General features: G+C 36.9%; 1 protein-coding gene across 1 annotated transcript; it reads right to left on the minus strand.

Annotated features, from left to right (window-relative positions):
• LOC121381326 (dnaJ homolog subfamily C member 1-like) lies at positions 1-26494 on the minus strand. Its single transcript, XM_041510587.1, has 10 exons — positions 26344-26494; positions 20806-20907; positions 20071-20117; positions 18702-18873; positions 16875-17142; positions 15966-16105; positions 14437-14556; positions 8977-9040; positions 5066-5430; positions 1-2491 (listed from the first exon to the last, which is right to left on the minus strand). The coding sequence occupies exons 1-10, from the start codon at positions 26491-26493 to the stop codon at positions 2414-2416; spliced, it is 1506 nt and encodes a 501-aa protein (XP_041366521.1). The 5' UTR covers position 26494; the 3' UTR covers positions 1-2413.
• Between the last annotated feature and the right edge of the window lie 600 nt (positions 26495-27094).

Raw genomic sequence — 27094 nt, forward strand, 5'->3', positions numbered from 1 at the left:
TAAGAGAAAGGTTCTTTATTGAAACATACCTATACATCTTCAAGAAACCAGACATAAAAGGCCGTGCTTTACCACCAAACATATACATTTTAATGCTGAGTATGAATAGAATGCATGTGAAAACAAACAACAAGAGTACAACTAAATCATCTGTGTCAATGCAAACCCCTAAAAACTGGGACAATTTTACTTGGTTCAATAGATATCCTGCTTACAGGGGATTCACTGTAAATACACAAAGGTAGCAGCTAGGAAGTCATTATACAATAACAAAAGGGCAAGTTTATTAATGTGTAATGGCTGAACAAACATCATGGCAGACTGCCGCAAACAGCTTTTATATAGCAATCAGTAATCACACATTTTGGAATACACTACCTTTGAGTGTTGAGTCGGATGTATGTGCAACTTCGGTGCTAGTGTTCTTCAACCAATGACAAGTCACTTTGCAAATGACCTGCAACATCACAGATATATAAGATGAAAATACGATTAATGATGCACTGGAACATGTACCCGGTTTGCTTCAACTTAGGTAAAACACTGACTTTATATTTAACTGTGACAGAGATGTATATATCTTATGGCCGTTCATTTTGGTCAGTCTAGTGGCCGCTAACCGCGTTAAACAGGTGGCCATTATATACATATAAAATAAACGAAATGCACTGGACAGGATTTATGGTGGCTGTTAAGACCAGTCTCAACCGTGTGTGTGTGTATATATATATATATATATATATATATATATATATCTTTGTACACACATACATAATGATTATACACATACATACATATCATATTTTTAAACAAACAAAACAAATTGTAATATTCCAATTTTGCAATGCAGTATTTAAAAACAATTGATTTGAGTTCTATCGCGAGCAGTTTACCAGTTTACCACTGGGCTGTTCCATGGTCAGTGTGACTGGATCTTTTGAAAAGCACTAAGGTCGACGACAGTCACTGTTCACACCCTTGGTTTGGCTTCGTATACAATAAATATAACATATCCAATGGTAATTCCTTACAATAACAATAAATTGGAGACATGAGGTTTCCATTTTCAGAACGCTGTAAAAATTCCAATGCGAAATTGCTATTGAATTTTTGTTTGTTTGCACATTACTAATGCAGCTGGATGTGTTTGAAGAAATAGTATAATAAAAAATGCGTACTATTTATGAAATATGAATTTCAGTGACATTACCGTAATATAGATATGTTATATTTTTGGTGTACCAAGCCAAAACAAGGGTGCAAGAAGTGACCATTGTCAACTTTACTTCATTTTTTCACTGCACAGCTTCTCATCAACACTCTCCAGTGTGATTAGGCCTTTAGGGTGAACTTTGACAGTGTAACTTTCAGTAACAATCAGAAGGGAGGGACGTAGTCCAGTGGCAAATCACACCCGCTGCACCGTCAATTTACGATCAGTCTCTGTTGGTGGGCCCACTGGGTTACTTCTCGTTTCTCTATGACTGTTAGAATTACCAAATGTTTCACATCCAATAGCCAATGATTACTAAATCAATGTGCTCTAGAGATGTCGTTAAACAAAACAAATAAATGTTTTCAGTAACAATCTGAAACATGTACAATATATATACTAGTATACAGTGAAACCTCTGAAAACCAGACCAACTCTAAACCAGAATTCCACCAAAACAGGACATTTTTTATGGTCCTTTTTTAAAAATCAGTACAGATTTAACCTCTCTAAACCACACACCTCTTAACACCAGACATTTTACTTGGTACCAAGGGTGTCCAGTTTAGATGGGTTTCACTGTATATACAATATAATTACATTTGGATGTGAGACATTAACATTTTGACTGGTGAAATGAAATGAAAGGAATACCGGTTTAGTTGACACCATCTCAGTATAGTTGTAACCCACAGCTATTTGGTGATTAGCATTATTTTGACACTTTGTCTAAACAACATGTAGTTAAAGTAAACCTGCTGCCACCATTTACATGCTAAGTTAGGTATCAAACATATGGTAAATTTTGATTATTTCTTTTGTCGGCACAAAAAAAAAACATGTTGCTACATGTATTATATATACATGTAAGCTACTCCTGAATACAGCAAACATTTCATAATGTGCGTGTTTCCACAGCCATGACAAGACACATATTGTAGTTTTTTGCATACCAGTCATGTAACACTGGTTAGAACAGGTAACTGAATCCAATTGCAGTATGCCCCATGACTAACCATTATCGAACGACACTACAGGCAAGTCACATTGTGAGACTGCGCTGTTAGTACAATGCCAGCACCATACAGATACAAATGTACATGTAAGTTATTTAGTCACACAACCAATAATAAATTAAATGTGTAAAATGCCAGCACCACGTGACCATAAGGGCCATTTTGAAATTGAACAAGACAACATTCAAGAATCTTTTCTTTCTGCTTCCTTCTTTTTCTTGACAAGATCGACTAAGTACTTGAATCGAGCCATGCATTCTTCCTGAAAAACAGAAAGAAAAGAAAATCAGTGCTGATTACACAGTGCAGCATGTAAATGTATGTAGCAACAACTGGTTTTAGGTCTCAACAAGGGAGGTGTAGCTCAGAGGTAGAGTTCTCGTCCTAAGTGCAACCAGTCATAGGACCTGTTCCCTTGGCAAACTGGTTTTAGGTCTCAACAAGGGAGGTGTAGCTCAGTGCTAGAGTTCTCGTTCTACGTGCAACCAGTCATAGGACCTGTTCCCTTGGCAAACCCAATATAGTTTATCCCATTCCAACACATACCCCCATGACTAGTATAGCTAGGGCAATGACATGTATGTACTGGTCATAGGGTTGAAAATTAACATGAAAACCATGGTGTTCAGCAGGGCCAGTTGAAGAAAAATCTTACTGGCCCTTCTCAAATTTAACTAGCCCTCCAATTATCACATTGAAATTTAACTGCACAGGTGAAATTAAAACCATAGTGGGTTTTTTGTTGAATAATAACCATAAACTGATGAATTGACGTTTAACATCATATTGAATAAAGCAAAAATTGATATAAAAACATGTTGTTAAGTTTTAAACCTATACCAACTTAAAAAAAAGAGCGAAAAAGTAAAAGAAATCCAGTATATCTAAACATGTTTCTTTACAAAGTACCATTAAATTAAACATATTAAATCTCATTTTCATTACAGGGTAAAATATGATGCAGTAGAAACAGTCTAAATGTAGAACTGCACATGCTTTAGTAAACTAGTCTGGGAGTGGTGATGCAAGAGGGATGGAATAAACTTTGTGGTGATACAAAAGGGGTGAAATTCCCAGCAACTGATTTCCTCGGGAGTAGCTGTTCTAGATAAGCGATCCAAGGAACCATCCACTGTTTTGCCAAATGCCCATTCGACTCTTTGTACAGAGATACGGCCCTGATCATATATTATGGTTGTGTCATTCTGATTACCTTGGATGTTCCATCAACTGCCTTAAAACTTCTATCACGCACACAAAAAAAAGAGTTAACCTATGCAGCTTGATGGTAATTTGTAAATAATTTTTGTTTTAATTTACACTGCACTTTTACACCCAATAAAATGTTATTTGAGATGGTATGGGTTTAAAACCTAATAAAGTAATATGTTTTATGTTTTTATATGAATTTTATCTTTATTCATTATGTTGGTGCTGTCAAAATATAGAACACGTTCTAGGTCTTCTGTTGCCAGATATGTATTTTGCGCCAACACAGACAATGTTTTGTTAAATTCGATTCAGTATTAGTGTATTTCATTTCAAACTAGTACCATACTCGCCAGACACTAAAATCGATGGTCGCCCAATGGACTACCTTTGTAAAATTCTTAGTCGCCCTTAGCCAATAAAAGTCGCCACGGGCAACAGGGAGACTGCTAATTTTCCACCCTGGTACCATTAAATCTGTGGGAAAACATATATCAGCATTAGATCCCTTTCTGCTATTTAGCCGGGTTTTTTTCATGCAGAAGCCTATAGATACAACCTAAAGTACCTTAAACGATCCCCACAATTAAGAAAATGACTATGACAAAAACAAATGCCTTTCAAAAATAGGAGTCCACAGTAATTTTTGCATTAACATGTTTTCAAATCTTAAATTCATAATGAACCAGTAACAGTAGAAGCTTATTCGTTTGACTGAAAGTGACAGTTGCTTAAGAACTGAATGTGATATTCAGGGTTTTTCTCTCTTAATTGCAGATTTTTTGTCGTGGACATTTTCTTAATTGCAGGGGTTGTTGGAAGTATGAACCCCGTAAACACTTTACATAGGTGTCGGAAGATGGCAGCAATTGGGGGGGGGGGGGGGGGGGGGGGCAGGCACTTATTAAATGCGAGTTCATATTTGAAATTAAAATAAAATCTGGAGTGTGTATATGTGTGTGTTGTTATTTTGGGAGTAAAGAAGTATTTGCTACTTTTCTGTTTGGGATATTTGTAGGGATAACACCAATTACGGGTAAAACGGGTAGTCAGATACTGTTTAGTAGTGGTTGGGGGTGGTGGTGGTGGTGTGTGTGGGGGGGGGTGTCCTATTATAATCAAGTCCCGTTGTATTAAAACAATGTCCTAATAATATGATGAATTATAAGCTACATTTGTCTGAACTTTCCAGAAAATTGGTCTGTGTAGAATTAAAAATATTCATTCAAATTTTACTTCTAAAAGCATATTGTGCCCCCCCCCCCCCCCCACCGTCCCCCGTTTCCGACAACTATGTTTTATATACTGTATGAACAGTGCAGTGTGTTAGCATGAAGCAGTTCATACATGTGTAAGCGAGTAGAGCAGTTCAGTGCTTCATTCATGAATGTAAAAAATTATAATTTAATTATCAGGTTCTTAAGATATTTTTAAAATTCCACCTGTTTAACTATTCAATCAAAATAAAATTCTATGAAATAACGAAGAAACTCTTAAATGCATAAAGTACATGTAGCTACATGTATACACTCAAGGTGACCTTAGCACTAAGACTACTTCGTAAAACAGGGACAACAACTTAGAATTCACTCATACATGAAGTCTTGTGGTTCTGTATGTCCATTACCGTGGATTTTCCTGGTATGTGTTCAGCTATTGTTTCCCATCGCTTGTCTGTTCCCTTAGGATATTGTCTTAACATGTATTCCAGGATCATCTGTTGATTCTGTGTCCACAAATCCTCACTCTCTGCTGGTTTTAAATCAGAATTTCCTGAACTTTTGTTTGATACTCCGTTTGTTCCATGTTTTGATGCTTCTGCTGGTTTTTGAGCTATTACTAATGTTCGTTCTGCAGTTTTGGGAAGTTTTGTCCGTCTTCTTGTCTGTCTGTCCTCATCAATACCGTCCGTGTATGCACTGTCTTGCTTTGTAATTATTTCATCACTGATGTCACACAGTTTCTTCCCCAACTTCAATTTTGGATTTCCACCTGTTAAAAGAAATGGAAATAGATGTAACTAAGTGGCCTGTGTTTATAAAACTTTAGTTCAGACTTAAGTTAAAAATAATGCAAATCAAATTAAATACATATACATGTACTTGCAGGGTTTGAATTTCATTGTCAGAGTGGCACTGCAATTATTGCCTTGGAGAGGCATGCAGTGGCAGATACAGAAAACCCATTTAGGGGGAGGGGGCCAATGACCTGAGGCGGAATGCCAAGGGAACTGTGGGGGAGGTTTGGAAGGGATCGCACCCCCTTCATTAATATATAATAATATTATAACTGTCGCAAATTTATGGGGGGCCCCTAGATCCGCCTCTGGCATGGGATCAGGAGGGAACCACAGGAATTTTGAGGACACAGATCAGGAAATTCTTTATGGGGCATGAAGAGAGACAGAAAAGTAAAAATAATAAAAATAAAAGAATAAAAATAAATAAATCAAAATTAAAATCAAAATCACAAATTTGCTGCAACTGGAAATTGTTTTCCTTGTGCTAAATGAATCGCTGTATTCAGGTATCAGCTATTGCAGACTTAATATACATGGCCATACAAATTGCTGGCTATTAAATGCGTGTTAAATGCGTTCACTATACAGAACAGGTTGAAAGAGTTTGCTTGCTAATCAGAATGTTCACTTTTTACTACTTGTTTGTTATTTCAGCAAAATAACAAAACATTAATCAGAAACTTTTGTAAAATGATAAAAGAAAATTAAAAACAATTTATCAAAATGGAAAATGGAAAATCACAACCTCTTGATTTCACTAAATGGACTTACAGCCCTGCCCAAATAAAATTTCTGCAGCTTTTTTTCATTTTAAAGAAATAATATTGGTTTTGATTACCAAATGTATTCAGTGTAAAGTATAATAAATGTAGAATTGATAAACTTTATGTTTCCTGCCTATTCAAACATTAGCATAAGTTATAACTGCTGTCATATACAACTATTTGTTTTGCAACAAACATAGGCCACTTTCAGCAGGATGTTAGCAGTAATGGTAACAGACCTAGACAATTTTTAAATTAAATTAAAGACCATATACAAAATATTTTGGCATTTTCAACAAGAAAAACATTATTTTAAAAATACACATAGTCAATATTTTCCTCTTTTAAAATAATTTTTAATTCTGTTGGTTTCATTTAATTTTTCTTTTACATACTTATACTTATTATTTATTTATTATGTTATAGAAATACAATGACAATGTTGAGGAGCATCAATGGCAAGAGGGTATGAAAGATACGGCAATACAAATGTATATTGCTGTTGGTAGAAGTGAAAATGAAAGGGCTTTACAGCAAATATAGGGGACTGGATGGCAATTGCTGTAGTGCCGACATGAAATTCAAACCCTGTACTTTCCAGTTATTAAATTAATAAGTAATGCAAAAGACAAAGACAACTGCAGCCATAATAAACATTTAAACATCAAAATCTCTTCATATGGAAATAGCATGAGTGCAGTCATTTCTTTCTTAACAATACATCCAAACAGGAAATTTCAATCTATAATAAGACCAGTTCCACACATTAAAAACCCCAATAAGCATCATAACAAATAACAAGCAGAATGATGAAAAGTTAGTGCAACACTCACAACTTTTCATCTTTGGGTGAATATGATGCAGGTGAGTGCAACACTCACAACTGTTCATCTTTGGGTGAATATGATGCAGGTGAGTGCAAAAACATTCACAACTTTTCATCTTTGGGTGAATATGATGCAGGTGAGTGCAACACTCACAACTTTTCATCTTTGGGTGAATATGATGCAGGCGAGTGCAACACTCACAACTTTTCATCTTTGGGTGAATATGATGCAGGCGAGTGCAACACTCACAACTTTTCATCTTTGGGTGAATATGATGCAGGCGAGTGCAACACTCACAACTTTTCATCTTTGGGTGAATATGATGCAGGCGAGTGCAACACTCACAACTTTTCATCTTTGGGTGAATATGATGCAGGCGAGTGCAACACTCACAACTTTTCATCTTTGGGTGAATATGATGCAGGCGAGTGCAACACTCACAACTTTTCATCTTTGGGTGAATATGATGCAGGTGAGTGCAACATTCACAACTTTTCATCTTTGGGTGAATATGATGCAGGCGAGTGCAACACTCACAACTTTTCATCTTTGGGTGAATATGATGCAGGCGAGTGCAACACTCACAACTTTTCATCTTTGGGTGAATATGATGCAGGCGAGTGCAACACTCACAACTTTTCATCTTTGGGTGAATATGATGCAGGCGAGTGCAACACTCACAACTTTTCATCTTTGGGTGAATATGATGCAGGCGAGTGCAACACTCACAATTGTTCATCTTTGGGTGAATATGATGCAGGCGAGTGCAACACTCACAACTGTTCATCTTTGGGTGAATATGATGCAGGTGAGTGCAACACTCACAACTGTTCATCTTTGGGTGAATATGATGCAGGTGAGTGCAACACTCACAACTGTTCATCTTTGGGTGAATATGATGCAGGCGAGTGCAACACTCACAACTTTTCATCTTTGGGTGAATATGATGCAGGCGAGTGCAACACTCACAACTTTTCATCTTTGGGTGAATATGATGCAGGCGAGTGCAACACTCACAACTTTTCATCTTTGGGTGAATATGATGCAGGCGAGTGCAACACTCACAACTTTTCATCTTTGGGTGAATATGATGCAGGCGAGTGCAACACTCACAACTGTTCATCTTTGGGTGAATATGATGCAGGCGAGTGCAACACTCACAACTTTTCATCTTTGGGTGAATATGATGCAGGTGAGTGCAACACTCACAACTTTTCATCTTTGGGTGAATATGATGCAGGTGAGTGCAACATTCACAACTGTTCATCTTTGGGTGAATATGATGCAGGTGAGTGCAAAAACATTCACAACTTTTCATCTTTGGGTGAATATGATGCAGGTGAGTGCAAAAACATTCACAACTTTTCATCTTTGGTGAATATGATGCAGGTGAGTGCAACACTCACAACTTTTCATCTTTGGGTGAATATGATGCAGGTGAGTGCAAAAACATTCACAACTTTTCATCTTTGGGTGAATATGATGCAGGTGAGTGCAACACTCACAACTTTTCATCTTTGGGTGAATATGATGCAGGTGAGTGCAACATTCACAACTTTTCATCTTTGGGTGAATATGATGCAGGTGAGTGCAACACTCACAACTTTTCATCTTTGGGTGAATATGATGCAGGTGAGTGCAAAAACATTCACAACTTTTCATCTTTGGGTGAATATGATGCAGGTGAGTGCAAAAACACTCACAACTTTTCATCTTTGGGTGAATATGATGCGTGTGAGCAACTGCTTGTCTGTCATGGAGGAGACTGTATTTATTATCAACAATTTGCACCAGTCATTTAGTCATTAATTAAATCGATGCATACTGTAAAGTACAATTATTATACAATACAAATACAACAAAGCCACAATAAAACATTGAGAAATAAATATTAAAATAAACTATGCCTTTGACTGAATGCACATACCTTGAATAGATGAACTGAGATTCATACTGTAAGAACCCTTTAATGTCTTGGATTTCATCTGAACCTGTGGATATAAACATTTAAAGTCTGAACCAAAATGTTAACTATGATAAACTGCTCTCCTACCTTTATTTTTTATTAGATTTTACCCACATTTTTCCAGACAGAAATCTTGAAAAAAACCCATTACAATGACACAGATTCCACATATTAGATGATAACTACGTCACCTATATCGACTTCACAACTAGGGCAAAAAGCATGTTATTTTGTGCCTGCTGCTATTTTGACTTTTTATACAAGAGGGGTGAAAGGATATGACTTAATCTAACAACGTCATAACATGTTATGATATAAAAGCAAACGTGATGACATCATATTAATTTTTTATTATTATTAATATTTTTTCTAAAGATACCACTAGAGAACATTGATTTTATATTAATTATGTCACATACTTTGGAGGCTTTCACCCCTCTCGAAGAGTATTCTATAAAAAAGCAAAATGGCAGACAGCAGAAAACTGCATGTATTTTGCCCTATGCGTCAATGCGACATCATTACCGTCTCATGCATTTGTGGAATCTGTGTCACTGTAATGTTTTTTTCACAACTTGTGTCTGGACAACATTTGGGGGAAATGTAACAGTAATTAAAGGTAGGAGAGTAATTTATCGTAGTTGTTAACAATTTGGTTTGGACTTTAGTCCTTATTATTAACACCAGACTCAACTATCACATCACTGATGCATTTACCTTAGCTTATCACCCAATAGTCAATGTATTTTTGTGCTGAGGTGTTGTTAAACATTCATTAATTCCATCAAGTATCAGAAACAGTCACTCACGGAGCCCACAATGCTACCACTAAAAGACAGCCAAACAGTCACTCACGGAGCCCACAATGCTACCACTCAAAGACAGTCAAACAGTCACTCACGGAGCCCACAATGCTACCACTCAAAGACAGTCAATTATATGTCACTTAACCAGTGTGGAAGTTCAATGTTTTTGACGAAATGTCGCGATTTAAAAATTGTTTTCAAAACAAATTTAATATATAATGATATTAATTATGCATGTTTGATAGGCTGTGGTTATTACATATTTAGGCTCAAAAGACTGTAATCGTGAACATCTAATTATGAGACATCCCACAGACAGGATCACAGTACTTACTATATGGCCTGTTACATTGTTTACAACAGTAGTGTAGCAAAAAGTATTATTCTAAATTTTAATGATAATGTGAAGACTTTCTAGATACTTCTTTCAAAAACATTTGGTTTGTACAAGGACATAAAAAGACCTTGCAACAAAAAAATACAATGAGCTGAGTAGTTACTTGTAATTGCTCCTCTAACTTACACTATAGGGAGCCATTAAGATATTTCCAATGCATATGTATATAGCATATTGTGCACCAATAGTTAACAGTGATAGAAATAAGCAGAATGTTTCATTAGTCCACCGGACAAATACATCTAGAAATCTACTTGTCCGACAATTTTTTTACTTGTCCAAATAAATAGGTTGTTTTATTCAAGTACAAGGACGATGTTTTTTATTGCACAAAATGAAACTAAGTCCATTGAACATTTTCACTTGTGTACTGAACAACCTCCAAGGTAGATTTTGTTTGTCCGAGCAGATTTTCGCTTGTCGGGACAAACAAACAAGCGCTTATTTCGAACACTGGTTAACAAAACAAAAAACAAAACATGTCACATCTAAGGGGAGTTAATAAAAATAACTCTATTTGAACTAGTCTCAAGGGACTGACAGTCCTACTCGAGACAGTGAAGGATGCAGTTGTATTCCACGAACGTTGAGTTTTCTCTCCTCCTCACCCTAGGGGCTATGTTGTGCGAGCTTGGCTCTCTAGCCAAGTATCGCGTTGAACACAATGGGATTTCGGCCATTGTTACTCTATATTACAGGAACAATAGACCAAAGAGAGCGAACAGTAGGAGGAGAAGGCATCCCAAGGCGGCTCAGGGGGGACCAGACCCGGTGGCTCAACTGCCAGGGGCGGTATCTCCTGCTTCAAGAAAGACGACGATACCGGCAGGGGTGGTTCGGGGGAGGGAGAGGAGAGACAAAAAATGGCAGCTCAACTGCCGGCGGCAGTCCATTCTGCTTCGCCACCCCACTACTCGGAAGCAGCAGATGCCAGAAGTGGCAAAGGGGGGGGGGGGGGGGGGGGGGGGGGGGGGGGTGGGGGGGTGGGGGGGGGGGGGTGGTCGCAAAGCTGTCAGCTCAACACATGCTAAAGTGACGTTGCTTCCAGCCAGCCCACCAGCATCTCCACGTGTTGTTGCGCCAGCTGGTGCAGAGCATGACACAAAGAAGAGGAAAGTGTCGGTTCAGGACCCGTCCGACACCCAACCCACGACTTAGCAGATCGCCTGCGACAAGCTGCCTGGAAGGTACCACGAGTGCGTTAAGAGGGAGTTTACTACTCCCAGCTGCCAGGCCCTCATGTCACCAAGAGTTGGAGACCAACACCATCTGGTCAAAGGCGGTACCAATTCCAGTACGTCGAGAAGAGTCACAGCTTCTACTTGACAACCGAGTGGAATGGGGTGTATCGGCAAAGACTGCTGAAATCAGACATGGATAATCCAATCGTCCATCGGATTATCAGGCTGATACTTCCAGAAGATTACCCAGCCTTACTTCGTGGAGAGTGCTACATCGACCTGCCCCACTTCTTCCGGAGGCTCCGTGCCGATCACCCCAACATCTCACCATGAGTTCCGCCAAACCTCTCCTAGGACAGGAACCTCCTTTTTGGGGTTTAGTTGGACTTTAAATCTTTTGGCCGTGGTTCAAAATTTTATGTTTAGTTTTTTGTAAACAGTCCGACATACTTTACTTTGGCAGCCCGTCTAAATTGCTCAAATCACCCTAACAACGTTTTGGCCAAGCACACCAATATTATTTTTTGGATTTTAAATTTTATCCAGACATGAGTCGAATGTAGCAGCTCCTTTGGCTCCTTTTAGCTTTAGATCCCTTGACCTACATGTGTAACTGCTAAATTCATATTCCAAATTCCGCCGACCTTAAACTCAACCCCCCCCCCCCTCCCCCCAGCCTGGACCATGCAGATCGGACTTTAAACGTTTAGACCTCCGTTCAAACTTTTATGTCGAAATTACTTTAAAAAAAAATAATTATTAAATAGTCCGATCCTCTCTTCTTTCTCTTATTTATTTTTGGACTGTCCTTCTAAAATGCTCCAAATTATATAAATATTCGGCCGAGCAGTCAATTTTAATTTTTTGGGGGCTTGTAAATGTTTATTTCTTTTTCTTTTTAATTCTATTAACTTTTTTCACTAATTACTATTTTCAAAATTCTGCCCATTTTCAACTTCTGTCCCGAGTCAGGCCCCTGGCTATCCAGAGACAGGACCCGGGATAGACATGCTCGAAACCTTAGTGGTATATTGGCATGTTAAAATTATCCGCTCCGCTTCAAGGGACTGATGGGGAGCCACAGTGACAGCTGCTTAAGCAGCGAGGTCTACATAAAGCATAACTGGTCAAAGGCCATGGTATGTGCTGTCCTGTCTGTGGGAAAACGCATATAAAAGATCCCTTGTTACATTAGGAAAACTGTAGCAGGATTCCTCTGATGACTACGTGTCAGAATGACCAAATGTTTGATATCCAATAGCCAATGATTATTATGCTCTAATGGTGTCATTAAACAAAACAAAACAAACATAAAGTATAAAAACAAACAGAACAAATATACGCAGTAAAGTTTTTAATTCTTTACAGTTTGCTTTTTCTGGGTTTTTTTTTTTCAATTTTCAAAGTTCTTCCCACTCCAGTGACTGCCAGATGAGGTCAGACACCTCTCATGTTTTTCATCAGGTTTCTTAGATTTTAAGTGGTGCTCCCTTCAGATAAATTACCTACTTGTGTTCTGGAGTGCATGAATTACTGTTGACAAGTACTTCCCCCCACCACTACACTATAGCCAAAACACTTTACGATAAAATATTCATTTCCAATGGTATGTTTTGTATGACATTCAATTCATCTAAGCACAACCCTCAATATCTTATGGTTTAGTTCAGGGTCAGTTGTAATTCCATGGGAATTTAATGAAGAAAGTTGGCAACAAACATCATTATAAAGCTTATTACAGTAGCATTCTGAAAAGCTTTGGTGCCATTTCCCCCCACAATTATTTCCAAGGTCTTATCTCAAGGTCAAGGTCAAAGCCCAAAAAATACTTTTTTTTGCGTATATTTTCATATCTTTACACTGCTTTATCATATTTTGGGGAATTGTGGATGTGACTGATGTGTATATTGTATTTAAATAATAAGAGCTTTATCGTAGTCACTGATACAATCATTAAGTAGTAGTATTTACATGTACATGTATCCCTTTGTTATCAGCTACATTACTTTTTGAAGACATTTTCACATTTAACAAAAAAAAATTCCTAGACTTTGTGTGCAATCAACATAAATCTAATAATATAATGTTCTGATGCGAAAATTACAAAACAAGAATTCCATGAAACGTTTTGGTGCACTATGATAACATCCATAGGTGCAACTGTAAATCAACTTTCAATGAGTTGACAAATGACTCATAATTTGTGAGGAACTGATCTAAATGCAAAAATTCAAAACAAAACTTGACACTGTCGCCTCTATTCAAAAAGTAATACCTATATCGCCTTTTTTAGGACAAAAAGTATTACATGTATTTTAAAGAATAGAAAAAATTGGTCAACCAATTTTAATTTTTCACAACTTGCCTTGACCGAGCTCACAATTCGATGAGTTTTCAGGCCTGGAAGACGTCCCCTGTATCCAGCTTGTGCATTCACGGATTTATCCAGGATTTTGCACCAGGATCCCATGTCTTATGGGATTGGGAAAATTAGTGCGAGTAAATCATACATGGGATATTTTTTCAAGCCACTGGATGAAGGAAGGAAATGTTTTATTTAACAACACATTTTATTTATGGTTATATGGTGTCACACAAATATTTAGAGAGGAAACCTGCTGTCGCCACTTCATAGGCTACTCTTTTCGATTAGCAGTAAGGGATCTTTTATATGCATCATCCCACAGACAGGATAGTACATACCACGACCTTTGTTATACCAGTTGTGGAGCACTGGCTGAAATGAGAAATAGCCCAATGGGTCCACCGAGGGGGATCGATCCTAGACCGACCGCGCATCAAGCGAAAGCTTTACCCCTGAGCTATGTTCCGCCCCAGCCACTGAATGATGCAGTACACCACAAAAATTAATGTATTAGAACAGACATAATGAAATATATTATATATAATGGGAATTTTTACATAGAAACTGGGAATTTTCAATGCCACTTTCTTTTGGGAAGTGACCTATGTTCGGACCCACAGAACGCCTGGACAAATCGTTGGGAGTATAATTATTTGTTGCTGACAATATTACCTCCTCCACAGACCGGCCAACAAAGTCTGCAATTTTCTCCCACCTAAGATGAGTCCCACCAGGAAACTTGTTATTAGCTTTCACCAGCAGCACCATCTCTTCATCAGTCCACTTGCCAACCTAGAATTAAAAACAAAAACACAGTCACCTGGTAAATTGTTGACCCCACCTAAAAGACTCATTACATGGAGTGCACAACAGCAATTTATTGCTCGCCATTGGTTTTCAAATGACAAACACTATTTAAAGTCAAATTAATAACTGGCCCCTCCTCTGATATTGAAGCATGTTTTGCATGTGACTAAGGTGCTCATGGAATGGTAATTAATTATTATGTACTCTGTTGGTAGTTTTAAAATTACCAAATGTTTGACATCCAATAGTCGATGATTAATAACTTAATGTGATCTAGTGGTGTTGTTAAACAAAACAAACTTCTTCTTCTGTTGCTAGTTTGTCTTTATTACAAAAAAAAATAAAAAATAAACTTCTTAATTTATGCCCTGGATAAAACTTTAGTTTCTTCAAGGTGATATTTGCATATTTAAGCCTGGGGAATGCAAAACGTGAAAGTCACTTGAGCCAAACAACAAAACCCAATGGGATTTCAGTAAAACAATAGATTCACTCTCAACAATTAATTCTGCCCAGGGAACATTGCTTTTAAAATAGTGGTTCATAACATATTCAGTCAGTTGGAAATTTGGGGCGAGACGTATAGCCCAATGGTAAAGCCCTCGCTTGATGTGCGGTCAGTTTGTGATCGATCCCCATCAGTTGGCCCATTGGGCTATTTCTCGGTCCAGCCAGTGCACCATGACTGGTACATCAAAGGCCGTGGTATGTGCTATCCTGTCTATGGGATGATGCATATAAAAGATCCCTTGCTGCTAATTGAAAAGAGTAGCCCATAAAGTGGCGACAGCGGGTTTCCTCCCTCAATATCTGTGTGGTCCTTAACCATATAACTGTAAATAAAATGTGTTGAGTGGGTCGTTAAATAAAACATTTCCTTCCTTCCATTGGAAACTGATTATCAACTACTGTTTAATGCTTTAAAATTGTGTGGTGATCTCTAAAACTAGCGTAGTGTATAGTGATGCAATACTGCACTAAATGTTCCCTGCCACCCTAATCCATTTCAACTAAAACTATACAGCTAATATATTAAAGGCTATGATTATGTACTGTTCTGTCTATGGAAACCTACAATGATTAAACAAAAGGTCTATTGATGTTAATCACAGTAATCAAATGAACAATAACTGTTTGTTAGACACCAAAAAGCCAAAGTTTAAAATGTGTCAATCTGTTGTTCATGAAACAAATATATCTTCCTTTAAAATTCCTCTCTAAAAGCCTCTTTCAGTTTAACTCACAGATTTCTGCTCTTCCAGAATTTAGCATCAAGCAAAAACTGTCCCAGTGCTTGTTCTTTCTGACAAACCTCACAGTAACATTCCACTTCATAATGCTATATTACTATTTGTCCAATATCATTCCTTTCAAGTAAATGTTATATTCCTTACCTTTATTTGCTTGTGTTCTGAATCCTCATCATGTGACGGCAAGGTACACTCTGCACCAACTACCGGCATAGCTCCTTCGTACAACTCCGCTTGATAGACTGGAATCTCAACACGCTTCTTCTTGGGCTTACGTACAATCTCTGGAATCAAACACATTACAGAACTAAACAACCAGTCATTACAACAATATGAACAAATTCTCATGTATGCAATCACCAAGTAACAAAATGATATAGAAATAAAAACAAAATCCAGAAAACACTGAAGAGTCTTGAAAAGTACACGTACAAGGTTACTAGCCGTCAGCTTTTCATCAAAGAGTAAGAGCAGGAACAATTTTTAAAATACACTTTTCATCTCTGAATATAACAGACAAGACTCATGCATGTACAAGTATGCACCTTTAAGGCTGAATTTACGAAGCCCGATTTGAAATACACTACAAATATTTACAGTGCTCAGTAACTTGTGCTTAAGAAAACTGGGCCCTTAGTCTGTAACTACCTCTTTTTAAAAGATTTATGCATGAAATTACAAAATACATGTACAATTCAGTTTGCATGCTGGTTAGTACCTTGATGTACACTTGGATGATAAACTTGTTACCAAGTGCACTAATTTGAGAGGGTCACCCCCCACTAATTTCATTCAGATGGCTTTGAAGATGTGAAAAATACCTTCAAACCCTTGTCCCTGTAAATTGGTCACGCAACCCTATTATTTTGCCTCTACTAAAGCGAGCACTTTACCACTGAACTACATCCCAACCCTCAAACAGCTTAACAAATGCAATCCAATAACCAAATTGAAACAATCAGTTATCGGGATGAAGAAACAAACATGCAACCTGAATTCCAATGAAAACAGAACTTGAATTTTCCTGCTCTAGTTCATCTACCTGTATTTTACCTGAGGTAGTTACTTCATCATCAGAATCTTCATCTTCTGAGTCGGGTGTCCTTGAAAAACTTTCTTTCAGCCACATCACCAGGCCAGGAAGTGACTTCACCAGATATACAAGGAATCCTGGGAAGCGGAATGGCCAAAGGTCAAGGACTCTGGGTTTGGGTATAGATTTTAGTTCTTCCTGTATCTCTTCCTCGAGATCAACTGCTTCTTGTTTGTTTTTCCTTCTTTTCTTCTGTTCTTTCTTCATTTTACTTTCAAAGAAATCTTCCTGTTAATGTTTAAAATTTGAATCATTAATGATTATAATGATGCAATTAACTGGTTATAAGGACTGGACACAACTTTTTCACTTACTAAACCCTCTCTTATAATAATGTTTAGTCTGTTTGCACCAAAAGGGAACATAACTCAATGATGTTAAAATATATACAAAAACATATTATTAATTTCAAAAGACACCTACTCTAGTAAAAAAAAATTTACAAAAAAAAAAGTTTTGTAAACAACAAATATTTTTAACAAATTGCTATCAAATTGTATAGATAATTTCTAATTTTTAATACAGGGATGAAGACAAAATGCTGTAATAGCCAAGGCATGCAGTTTCACCTGCATTGCTAAGTACTAAGTATTAGTACTCAATAATGCAATACAGTGTCTATATTGGCAGAACTGCATGTTTCACCTTGGCTGTTCCATTAGCTGTCTTCATATCTGTACCTGTATTAAAATGGAGATTTAACCTACATACATACATACATGTACATATGCGATTTGATGGCAATTTCTAAAGAAACATTTTTATTTATGGTTTAAAGCAATATTTTTGTATTTTCTATAATGATATACAAGTTGGTATACATTGTAGGTTAAAAACTTAATAATATGTTTTCATATACATTTTAACGTTATTAGTTATTATGACTGAAGTTAATAGCCAATTCATCAGTTCCCTTTCGAAGCAAACAGACAATATATTTGATGATAACTTGGAATGTCCTCACTGGAATAATGATCAAGCCAATCCACTTTTATCACAGCATATGCCATAACATTTAGTGTATTCCAATTTCACCTGTGACAAAATTAGGGAATAAATGAAGATGTACACCTGTAATGATCAAGGTCACGAGAGGATCATTTGTACCAAGTTTGGTTATTTGTACCAAGTTTGGTTATTTGTACCAAGTTTGGTTGAAAAATAACAAAAATATAAGAGCCATAAAAGGATCATTTGTATCAAGTTTTGTTGAAATCAACCTGGTTATACTTAAACAAAGAAGTCAAAAATGTCTTGGTTAATGAAAGGTCAAGGTTTCTATCTTGGATTTCTAATCAGTTCTAAAAATAACAACACTTGATCAGAGTTAGGACAGGATCGTGCTCGGTCAAATTCTGAAGAGTGGAACATGCTAAGTTGAAAATGTTTCAGCCAATCCAGAGACCACGGCAGTCACCTTGGATTTCGAATTGGCCTATAAAGTAACAACACTTGATCAAGGCCATGTGGGGATCATTAGGACCAAGTTTGGTTGAAATATGCATAGCTGAATTTGAGAAATAGTCGAAATGTCTGAGTCAATCAGAGGCCAGAATTTCGAATCGGTCTGTAAAGCCACTAAAGGATCATTTGGAGCAAGTTTGGTTGAAATCTGCCTGGTGGAACTTTTGAAGGAGAGGAAAATGTGACAGACGACATACCATAAGCTCACGTGACCCTTCAGGCCAAGTGAGCTAGCTAATATTGCAAATGATTCAAACTTTACAAAGTCTAATACTAAACATTTTAAACTGAAAATTTCATTAATGTTAAATATAGATATGTACCAAAGACAGTTTCCTCTCAAAATAGACGGACCAGGCAACAAGGTACTGGCCTATGGTGATGATTAGAGCCAGCAGACCAGACAGTTCCAGCATGCCCAGTTTCCGAACACGGCGGTAATAGAAGACTGGTTGTCGCCAGTCGGGCAGGCCTTCCACCAGAACACGGTCATACCTACAACAAGAAATACTGCAGTTACTTTTCTCACAAAATCACAGCTGGATACAAGCATTTCAAAATCTGGTATCCCACCTGACAATTTAGGATCCCACTTATGGATTCCGGTCAGTATATCAACTAGATATAAAAATATGTATTCCGAGTGTACTTTCTTTCTTTCAACTTATTTTTGTGCATCTATCCAATTAAGGTTCAAGCACGCTATCCTTGGCACATATCTCAGCTATTTGGGCTGTCTGTCCAAGACAGTGGGTTAGATGTTAGTGAGAGAGAAGAAGATGTAGTGGTCTTACACCTACCCACCGAGTCGTTAAAACTCACTCTGGGTGGGAGCCGGTACCGGGCTGCGAACCTTGTACCTACCAGCCATATGTCCGATGGCTTAACCACTATGCCACCGAGGCCGGTTGAGTATACTACTAAGTGGTTCAAGGGTCTTAACTCTGGCAAATCTGGATAAATATAATTTTTGATAGTTATGCCCCTTGAATAAATTCCCATGAAAGTCAAACTTGATCTGGCTATCTGACATATAGTCCAACTAGAGGGGACAATAGGTTTCGTCTCTGTCCTTCTGTCCCACATAGTTTAGAGCACAAGTAGCAAGAGATATTTTATATGTACCGTACCACAGACAGGATAGCACATACCATGGCCTTTGACATACCAGTTGTGATGCACTAGCTGGAACAAGAAATATCCTAATGGGCCCATCGATGGGGATTGACATCAGACCGACTGCTTTACCACTAGGCTACGTCCCACCCCCAAAGGACAGAAGTAAGGTAATACCTGATGAAAGATTCTATCTGTTAGTTTACTTTATAATAGTATGCTCGTTCCAACCAATGCACCACAACTGGTCAAAGGCTGTGGTATGTGTTTTCCTGTCTGTGGGAAAGTGCATATAAAAGATCCCTTGCTGCATTAGAAAAAATGTAGCGGGTTTTTTCTGATGACTATGAGTCAGAATTACCAAATGTTTGACATACCAATAGCCGATGATTAATTAATCGATGTGATCCACTGGTGTCATTGAACAAAACTTTTTTATGATAGTATGCAGACTTACATGTACAACAGTTCTTGACAAACAGGGACTACTACTAGAATTGGGGCACGCGTTTTTAAAATTGGAACATATAATACTCTATGTTACAGATCTACATTGTATGGCCAAGTTTAACAAACCTGCTCCGTCTTTCTTCATCCTTTAATACTTCATAAACTGCAACCATCTGAATACAATATAAGACACATGTATAATAATAAATGTGTACACATTTACATGTACTTCATGTCTTAATTAGAGTTGTAAATATGATACATATCATTCACGAATGTACAGTGGATCTATTGATGTCACTTTTTTAACTTACAAAATGAACAACAATCTGCATGATTTAGATAATAGGACTTGCTTAACATTAAACTCTGGTATGTGAGACATTGAGAATGAAATAGTTAAATGTTAATAAAAACAAATAATAATATTAATTAATAATAATAATAATAAAGCTGGAAACACCGATACGACGGTCTCCAAGCAATTATATCCAAATATGCAATTTTAAATCATTGAAGCATCCTTGAAAACCTTAATATATTTTAGATAATATTGGGTCATTTCACAAAATGTAATCCTTGCATACAAAATTACATGTAAAAAGTATCAATAATATTGGTTCTTTTAGCAATTACTAGTAGAAGTTTTAAACTTGGACAAAAAGGTTTAAGTGTACAACTCCTTGCCTTTGTAAAAGAAAAAGGAGAATTTCATCACCCCAAAATACACTAATTTCACTAATTTTAACAATATAAACAAAAAATCTTAAATTTATTTGTATCAAACAGTTAATTGTTTATGTTTTCTAGTTCCCTGGTTAAATGTGTACACATGTATGTTTGTTACTCCTAGCTCCAAACCTGTCTAAACTGCTGCTCTGCATCTGGGGCACTATTCTTATCAGGATGAAGCTGTAGAGACAGTTTCCGGTAGGCTTTCTTAATTTCGGTACTAGTGGCACTCTGCAACAAAAGAGATAATACATCAAGAACAAGAGTTTATATGCAAAACAAAATACATATATTTTTTCTATTCTCCGACTGGGTTTATTCTCATCCTAAACAGTTACTACAACAGGGTTACAAGCAGTGGCTCAAGCAGGGTGGGTGGGTGGGTGGGGTGTGTGAATGGTGCACAGAGGCCTTAGGTCCCCAATCGACCTTTTGTTTTTAAACTGTATTAAATTTTATAAAACCATACATACATATGGGTTGCCCCTTCCCCAATATGGCCCCCACCTCAATTTACAATCATGTCTAAGCCAGTGTATACAGGATGCAACATTGTGAGTAAAATACTTGCTTATACATGTATGAGAGTGAAATTCTGCTATGACAATTAAATTTTACAAAACACTATCTTATTATTATTATTTTGTCAGCATCTGACTGTGATTATGACGTAAATTTTATATTACATTTTCATTTTAGTTTAGTTCACACTAGAGCACATTGATTTACCAATCATCAGCTACTGAATGTCAAACATTTGGTAATTTTGACTCAGTCATCAGAGGAAACCTACTAAATTTTTTCATTAGTAGCAAGGGATCTTTTATATGCACCATCCCACAGACAGGATAGCACATACCACTGCCTTTGATATACCAGTCGTGGTGCATTGACTAGAACGAGAAATAGCCCAATAGACCCATCGACGGGGATTGATCCCAGACCGACCACACATCAAGCGAACACTTTACCGCTAGCTGGGCTATGTCCCACCCATTACAGTATCAGTCAGACATGCATTGTATGTAGGATACTGACTGTTTGCAAATCATGCATAATGAAAGATAACTGAAGGTATTTCAAATGGGATATCATACTTGGAGTTTTGACGATTGCAGTGTTTTGAATGCTTTCTTTTAACCACAATCGGAAAGCTTCATAATTGGTAAACAAATTGAAATGTTTCTGAATGTCAATTTAAAATGAACTCTCAAAACACTTTTTGAGCCAATCTCTGATTTTTCACTTTGTCATAATTTATGTTGACGATGTTGACATTTATGTTTGCATGCTGCATTAAAATAATAAAATAAAAAAAATAAAAAACATTTCAGTGAATTATCCCTCTCCCCCCAGATCATGTTATTTGTAAATCTTAAAAAGTTAGTTCTTTTGTTTAACGACACCACTAGAGCATATTGATTTATTGGATGTCAAACATAAAAATTTGGTAATTTTGACATATATAGTCTAAAAGAGGAAATCCACTATCAGGGCTAGCTCTGACACTCACCAATTTCAGCAAAAAGCGAATTTTATTATAGTCTGGCGAAATAATTTCATGTAATAATTGACATTAAAAAATAAATAAATGTTGATTTCTGCAATTTTTAACATTTGATAGACAATTTGGTGAACTGTTTTGCTCACTCAGAGCTAGCCCTAGAGCTAGTCTGCTTTAGTAGCACGGTATCTGTTATATGCACATCCCACAGACAGGATAGCACATACCACGGCCTTTGGTATACCAATCATGGTGCACTGTCTGGGACAATTGTAAATCTTAATGATTGTAATTAATGCAAAATTAATGTTTGTCTTTGAAATAGTGTTTCATAAGGTACACAATTAAAAACAAATTTACATACTCTCTCTGTATGTACATGTATATATGTAGTAATTTAGATATCTGCTTCAAGAATAATAGTTGTAACAGGGTATACATTTTTTTTGTTTAAGTTTTGTTTTGAGATATTTTAGTGATCAAAAAAGAATCAAAAGGATTGCTCAACAGGCAGAGCCTATATAAGTGCTCTCCTAAACAAGATGGACATCAGACAATATTCATAATGATAATATTGATATATATCTAAAGCATAATAACAATGTCCAATGGCATAACATATTTAACATAATTAATATTTTTTAATATATAGTAATAGAAGGTAGAGAGTAGATAGAATAGAAATGGGATAGTCGAGAAAAAATATGATAGTAATGATCCTATTGTTGGAGCTAACCTTATATAGGGCAGTAAGATCAGAATAATAAGTTAGTTCAACTCGAATCTCTTACTTTTAGCTATATATTTATGTACTGCGTTAAAAATTAAATTGTTTTCTTCAATAGGTAGGTTTATTGACCCGGATAGTAGTAGATCAATGTCTAAGATATCAAGGTAGTGGGCTTGTAAATTTCACTAGCCCACTAAAATAAAGCACTAGCCCAAATTTTATCTCGACCTATACAGGTGAATGAAGTTTATTTTTTTTTTACTAATTTAGTTTTTCTTTAAAGGCATATTGTCACAGACCATTGACCAATTTAATGGTCTAACAAAGTATTACCTGAACAAAAATAATTTGATTTTGTCCCTAAATGTACTTTATTCAATCATCTTCATAACCACCATACTCCATTTATTAATATTTTGTAAAAATTACTGAATTATGGCAATGGTCCATAATTCAAAAACTAAAATTGCTGAAAGGGTTGACATGGATTTCACTCCATTATGGTTCAGTTAAGGTGATGCGATAGGTAGATTTGGTTTCCAACAATTAATGTAAAAAAAAATTATTATCCATTTTTAGAGAAATAAGGTCCTTAAATCTGTGACAGTATGCCTTTAAACTGCATGACCTACCCTATTTTGACAAGTTTGATCCTAAACCATTGTCCCGTTTTCACTTTTGCCCCCCCCCCCCCCCCCCCTCCCCTCTCACCTGGAGTGTGTAAGCAATTTAAAAACTTCTCTCTTTAACCACCCAAAACAAAATAATTTAATGCACAATACAATGTAACACGATAATGCATGGTCTTGTTCAGTGTATTCGGTAATTAATTGTCACCAGGAACGGTGATAGAAAGAAAGAAATGTTTTATTTAACAACGCACTCAGACAGGAATGGTAATGTCAGTTGCTCAAATAGCCTACAGGGCAAGATATCCCATGTCAGACAGATGAAGATGATAACTAGTTTAACGTGCCCATATACCACTAGGGTTTCAAACACGCTCATCCCGAGTCCGACCTCCGATAAGATCAGTGGCCTAACTCGGGATCGGGGGTTCAGACAGATATCAACAAATATATTGGCAAGATTTAAATCTTTAATTGATAGACAAAAAAACATATTATCTTATACAGATGTGAAACCTTATCCAAACTGCTATGCACATTAAACAGGTCAAGCCGGCTATGTTTCCTGATTGCCAACATCCCTAAGAAAGCGAGGCATTAAATTAGAAGACAATAGATAAATAAGACAAACACAGTAATTCTAAACATGACTGGGGTTGTACTTCAGTTATACTAGCCTGTTGATTAATTGGGACTGGCCATTCACACCTTTGTTACCTTGTTGACATGTGCAAGATTTAACTACCACGTGACTTGTACAACCAATCAAAATACATGTTTTATTAAGGTTGTTTCCTGTCCAGGAAACGAAAAGAAAACAAAGTCTGTATCGTGTGTATTGTTGTAATTGATGATGTAGAAACTTCTTGTTACTGCATTTTGTAGAAATCTAGTCAAAGTTGAATATTAATATATACTTATTGATTTGCTGACATGCGATGACCAATGTCAGAATAACATTTATTAAACGTACATCAGTGGAGGAAAAACATTGTGAGCTAGCGGTGTTTTTTTGTGTTTTTTTGAAAGCCACTAGCCCATCGGGCTACTTGTTTTGCATTTGTCACTAGCCCTGTGTTAAAAAGCACTAGCCCCGGGCATCGGGCTAGCGGATTTGACGAACTCTGATTGTGAGCTGTTTTCCCAGTGATCATAGACATTTTATTAATATCCATGATATAATCTTTTAAATTCCGTTTAAAATCGAAGGTGAAGTGGATTTCACTCATTCACTCAAAGTCAAACATAGCGATGTTTAATCCATAATTTTACTAATTTGACCTTTTGTTCTATCTGTTAAAGTGTACACATGTATGGCTTATGGACATAATCGAGACTAAATTTAACAACTACGATAAATTATTCTCCTACCTTTAATTACCGACGGATTTTACCCACATTTTGTCCATCATTAAAAACCCATTACAATGACACAAATTCCACACACTAGCCCTTACGGAAATGACTTATACAAACTTATAAGCAGAATATACTTTACTTATACACCACTTATAAGTGGCCTATAAGTTACCTATATATTGGTATAAGTGAAGTATCAGTGTGTATTTATAAGTATAAGTGAAAAGAATGGTTAACTGATATTCCACATATATTTCACCTATAAGTGGTTTATCAGTGGTATAAGTTAACTGGAGTTGGATATTTTTGTTCTTGTTTCTAGAAGTGAAATATAAGTGAAATATTAGTTTGGAGATTTGCCATTTTACTTTTTCCTGGTTTAACCAAACTCTTCAAGAGGTGTAGAAGCCTCCGAAGTACTTGACATAATTAATATGACGTCATCACGATTGCTTTTATATCATTTATGTTATGATGTTGTTAGATTAGTCATATCCTTTCACCCCTCTTGGAGAGTATTCCATGGCAGCCAGCACAAAATTACATGCTTTTTGCTCTATGCAATGTCAGTGAAGTCGATATAGGTGACATAGTTTTCATCTAGTATGTGTTATTTGTGTCAGTGTAGTGGGGTTCTGTCTGAACAAAATGTGGGTGAAATCTAGTGGTCAATAAAGGTAGGAGAGTAAATTATTGTAGTCGTTAACAATGTGATTAGGAGTTTAGGTGTTTCCAAGCACCTTTTCAAGACAACTTATAGAAAAGTAGTTTTATTTTCATGTGTCAGCAAGACTGCTCATTTCCACTGGGTGTGGGACCTAGCCCAGTGGTAAAACATTCGCTTGATGCGCGGTCGGTCCAGGATCGATCCCCGTCAGTGGACCCATTGGGCTATTTTTCGTCCCAGCCAGTACTCCACAACTGGTGTAATAAAGGCTGTGGTATGTACTATCTTGTATATGGGATGGTGCATATAAAAGACCCCTTGCTGCTAATCGAAAAGAGTAGTGCATGAAGTGGCGACAGCGGGTTTCCTCTCTCAATATCTGTGTGGTCATAACTATATGCCTGATGCCATATAACCATAAATAAAATGTGTTGATTGTGTTGTTAAATAAAACATTTCTTTCTTTCTTTGCCAACGAGGGTCAAGTTTGTGATTTCACATATACGACACGTGACATACTACCACATAGGCAGGGCCTATTTGTATTTCACTCGAGCTCAGTCATCAAGAACCCTGACGATGCCTGCGATAGTTTTTGTTCAACTCTATATAAATTTATATTAAAATGTGGGTTGTGTCCACCTCCACTACAGACTGGTACACTCACTAAATAGTCTCACTGTTTCTAAACCCCGATACGGCACCCCCACCCCCTCCCACACTTCTGCCTTTCTGGTGACTCCAGCTGTCATATATCATTCCTTCGGGCCTGACATACCTGATCGACATTTAACACTTCATAAAAATTTCTATTAATTTCTTCAACAAGATCAAATATTTCCAACTCTTCAGTGTCCCAAGACACCGCTGTCGAAGCTGTTAAAAGTATTAGAAAAAGTTCACGTAGCCGACTAGTGGTTGCAGCCATGATTGATTGGTTGGTTCAACTTTCCTTCACTTCTTTCGCGCACCGCAGATATAAAGCAATGTACGGGAGCGACACTGGATATTAATTGGTACTAAGCGAAGCGATGGAAAAGTTCATTTCATTTCAACTTATTTTCGTGCTTATGTCCAATTAAGGTTCAAGCACGCTGTCCTGGACACACAACTCAGCTATCTGGGATGTCTGTCCAGTGGGTTAGTTGTTAGTGAGAGAGAAGAGGGTGTTGTAGTCTTACACCTACCCATTGAGTCGTTAAAACTCGCTCTGGGTGAGTGGTTAGTGAGAGAGAAGAGGGTGTAGTAGTCTTACACCTACCCATTGAGTCGTTAAAACTCGCTCTGGGTGAGAACCGGTACCAGGCTGCGAACTCGATACCTACCAGCCTTATGTCTGATGGCTTAACCACGACACCACCGAGGTCGGTCATGGAAAAAGGAAATAACATATTTATAAATAGATGTTTAAAATGCCTTGTTAAAATAAAAATATATTTCAGCTGAAATAGAATTCGAGTCGGAAAATTTAAGAAGATCATCCTGATCAACCTTGAGGCTACACGCAGAAAATTACTTATTAAAATACT

This window comes from Gigantopelta aegis, chromosome 9, assembly GCF_016097555.1.
Source record: "Gigantopelta aegis isolate Gae_Host chromosome 9, Gae_host_genome, whole genome shotgun sequence".
Lineage (NCBI taxonomy): Eukaryota > Metazoa > Mollusca > Gastropoda > Neomphalida > Peltospiridae > Gigantopelta > Gigantopelta aegis.

What these genes read in the sequence shown, in the direction of transcription:
- LOC121381326 (XM_041510587.1), bottom strand. Translation starts at nt 26,493, where the DNA reads ATGGCTGCAACCACTAGTCGGCTACGTGAACTTTTTCTAATACTTTTA. An exon ending in CAGAGCAGCAGTTTAGACAG is followed by an intron (nt 20,118 to 20,805) that starts GTTTGGAGCTAG and finishes TATTGTATTCAG; the next exon opens with ATGGTTGCAGTTTATGAAGT. An exon ending in CAGAACACAAGCAAATAAAG is followed by an intron (nt 14,557 to 15,965) that starts GTAAGGAATATA and finishes TTTTAATTCTAG; the next exon opens with GTTGGCAAGTGGACTGATGA.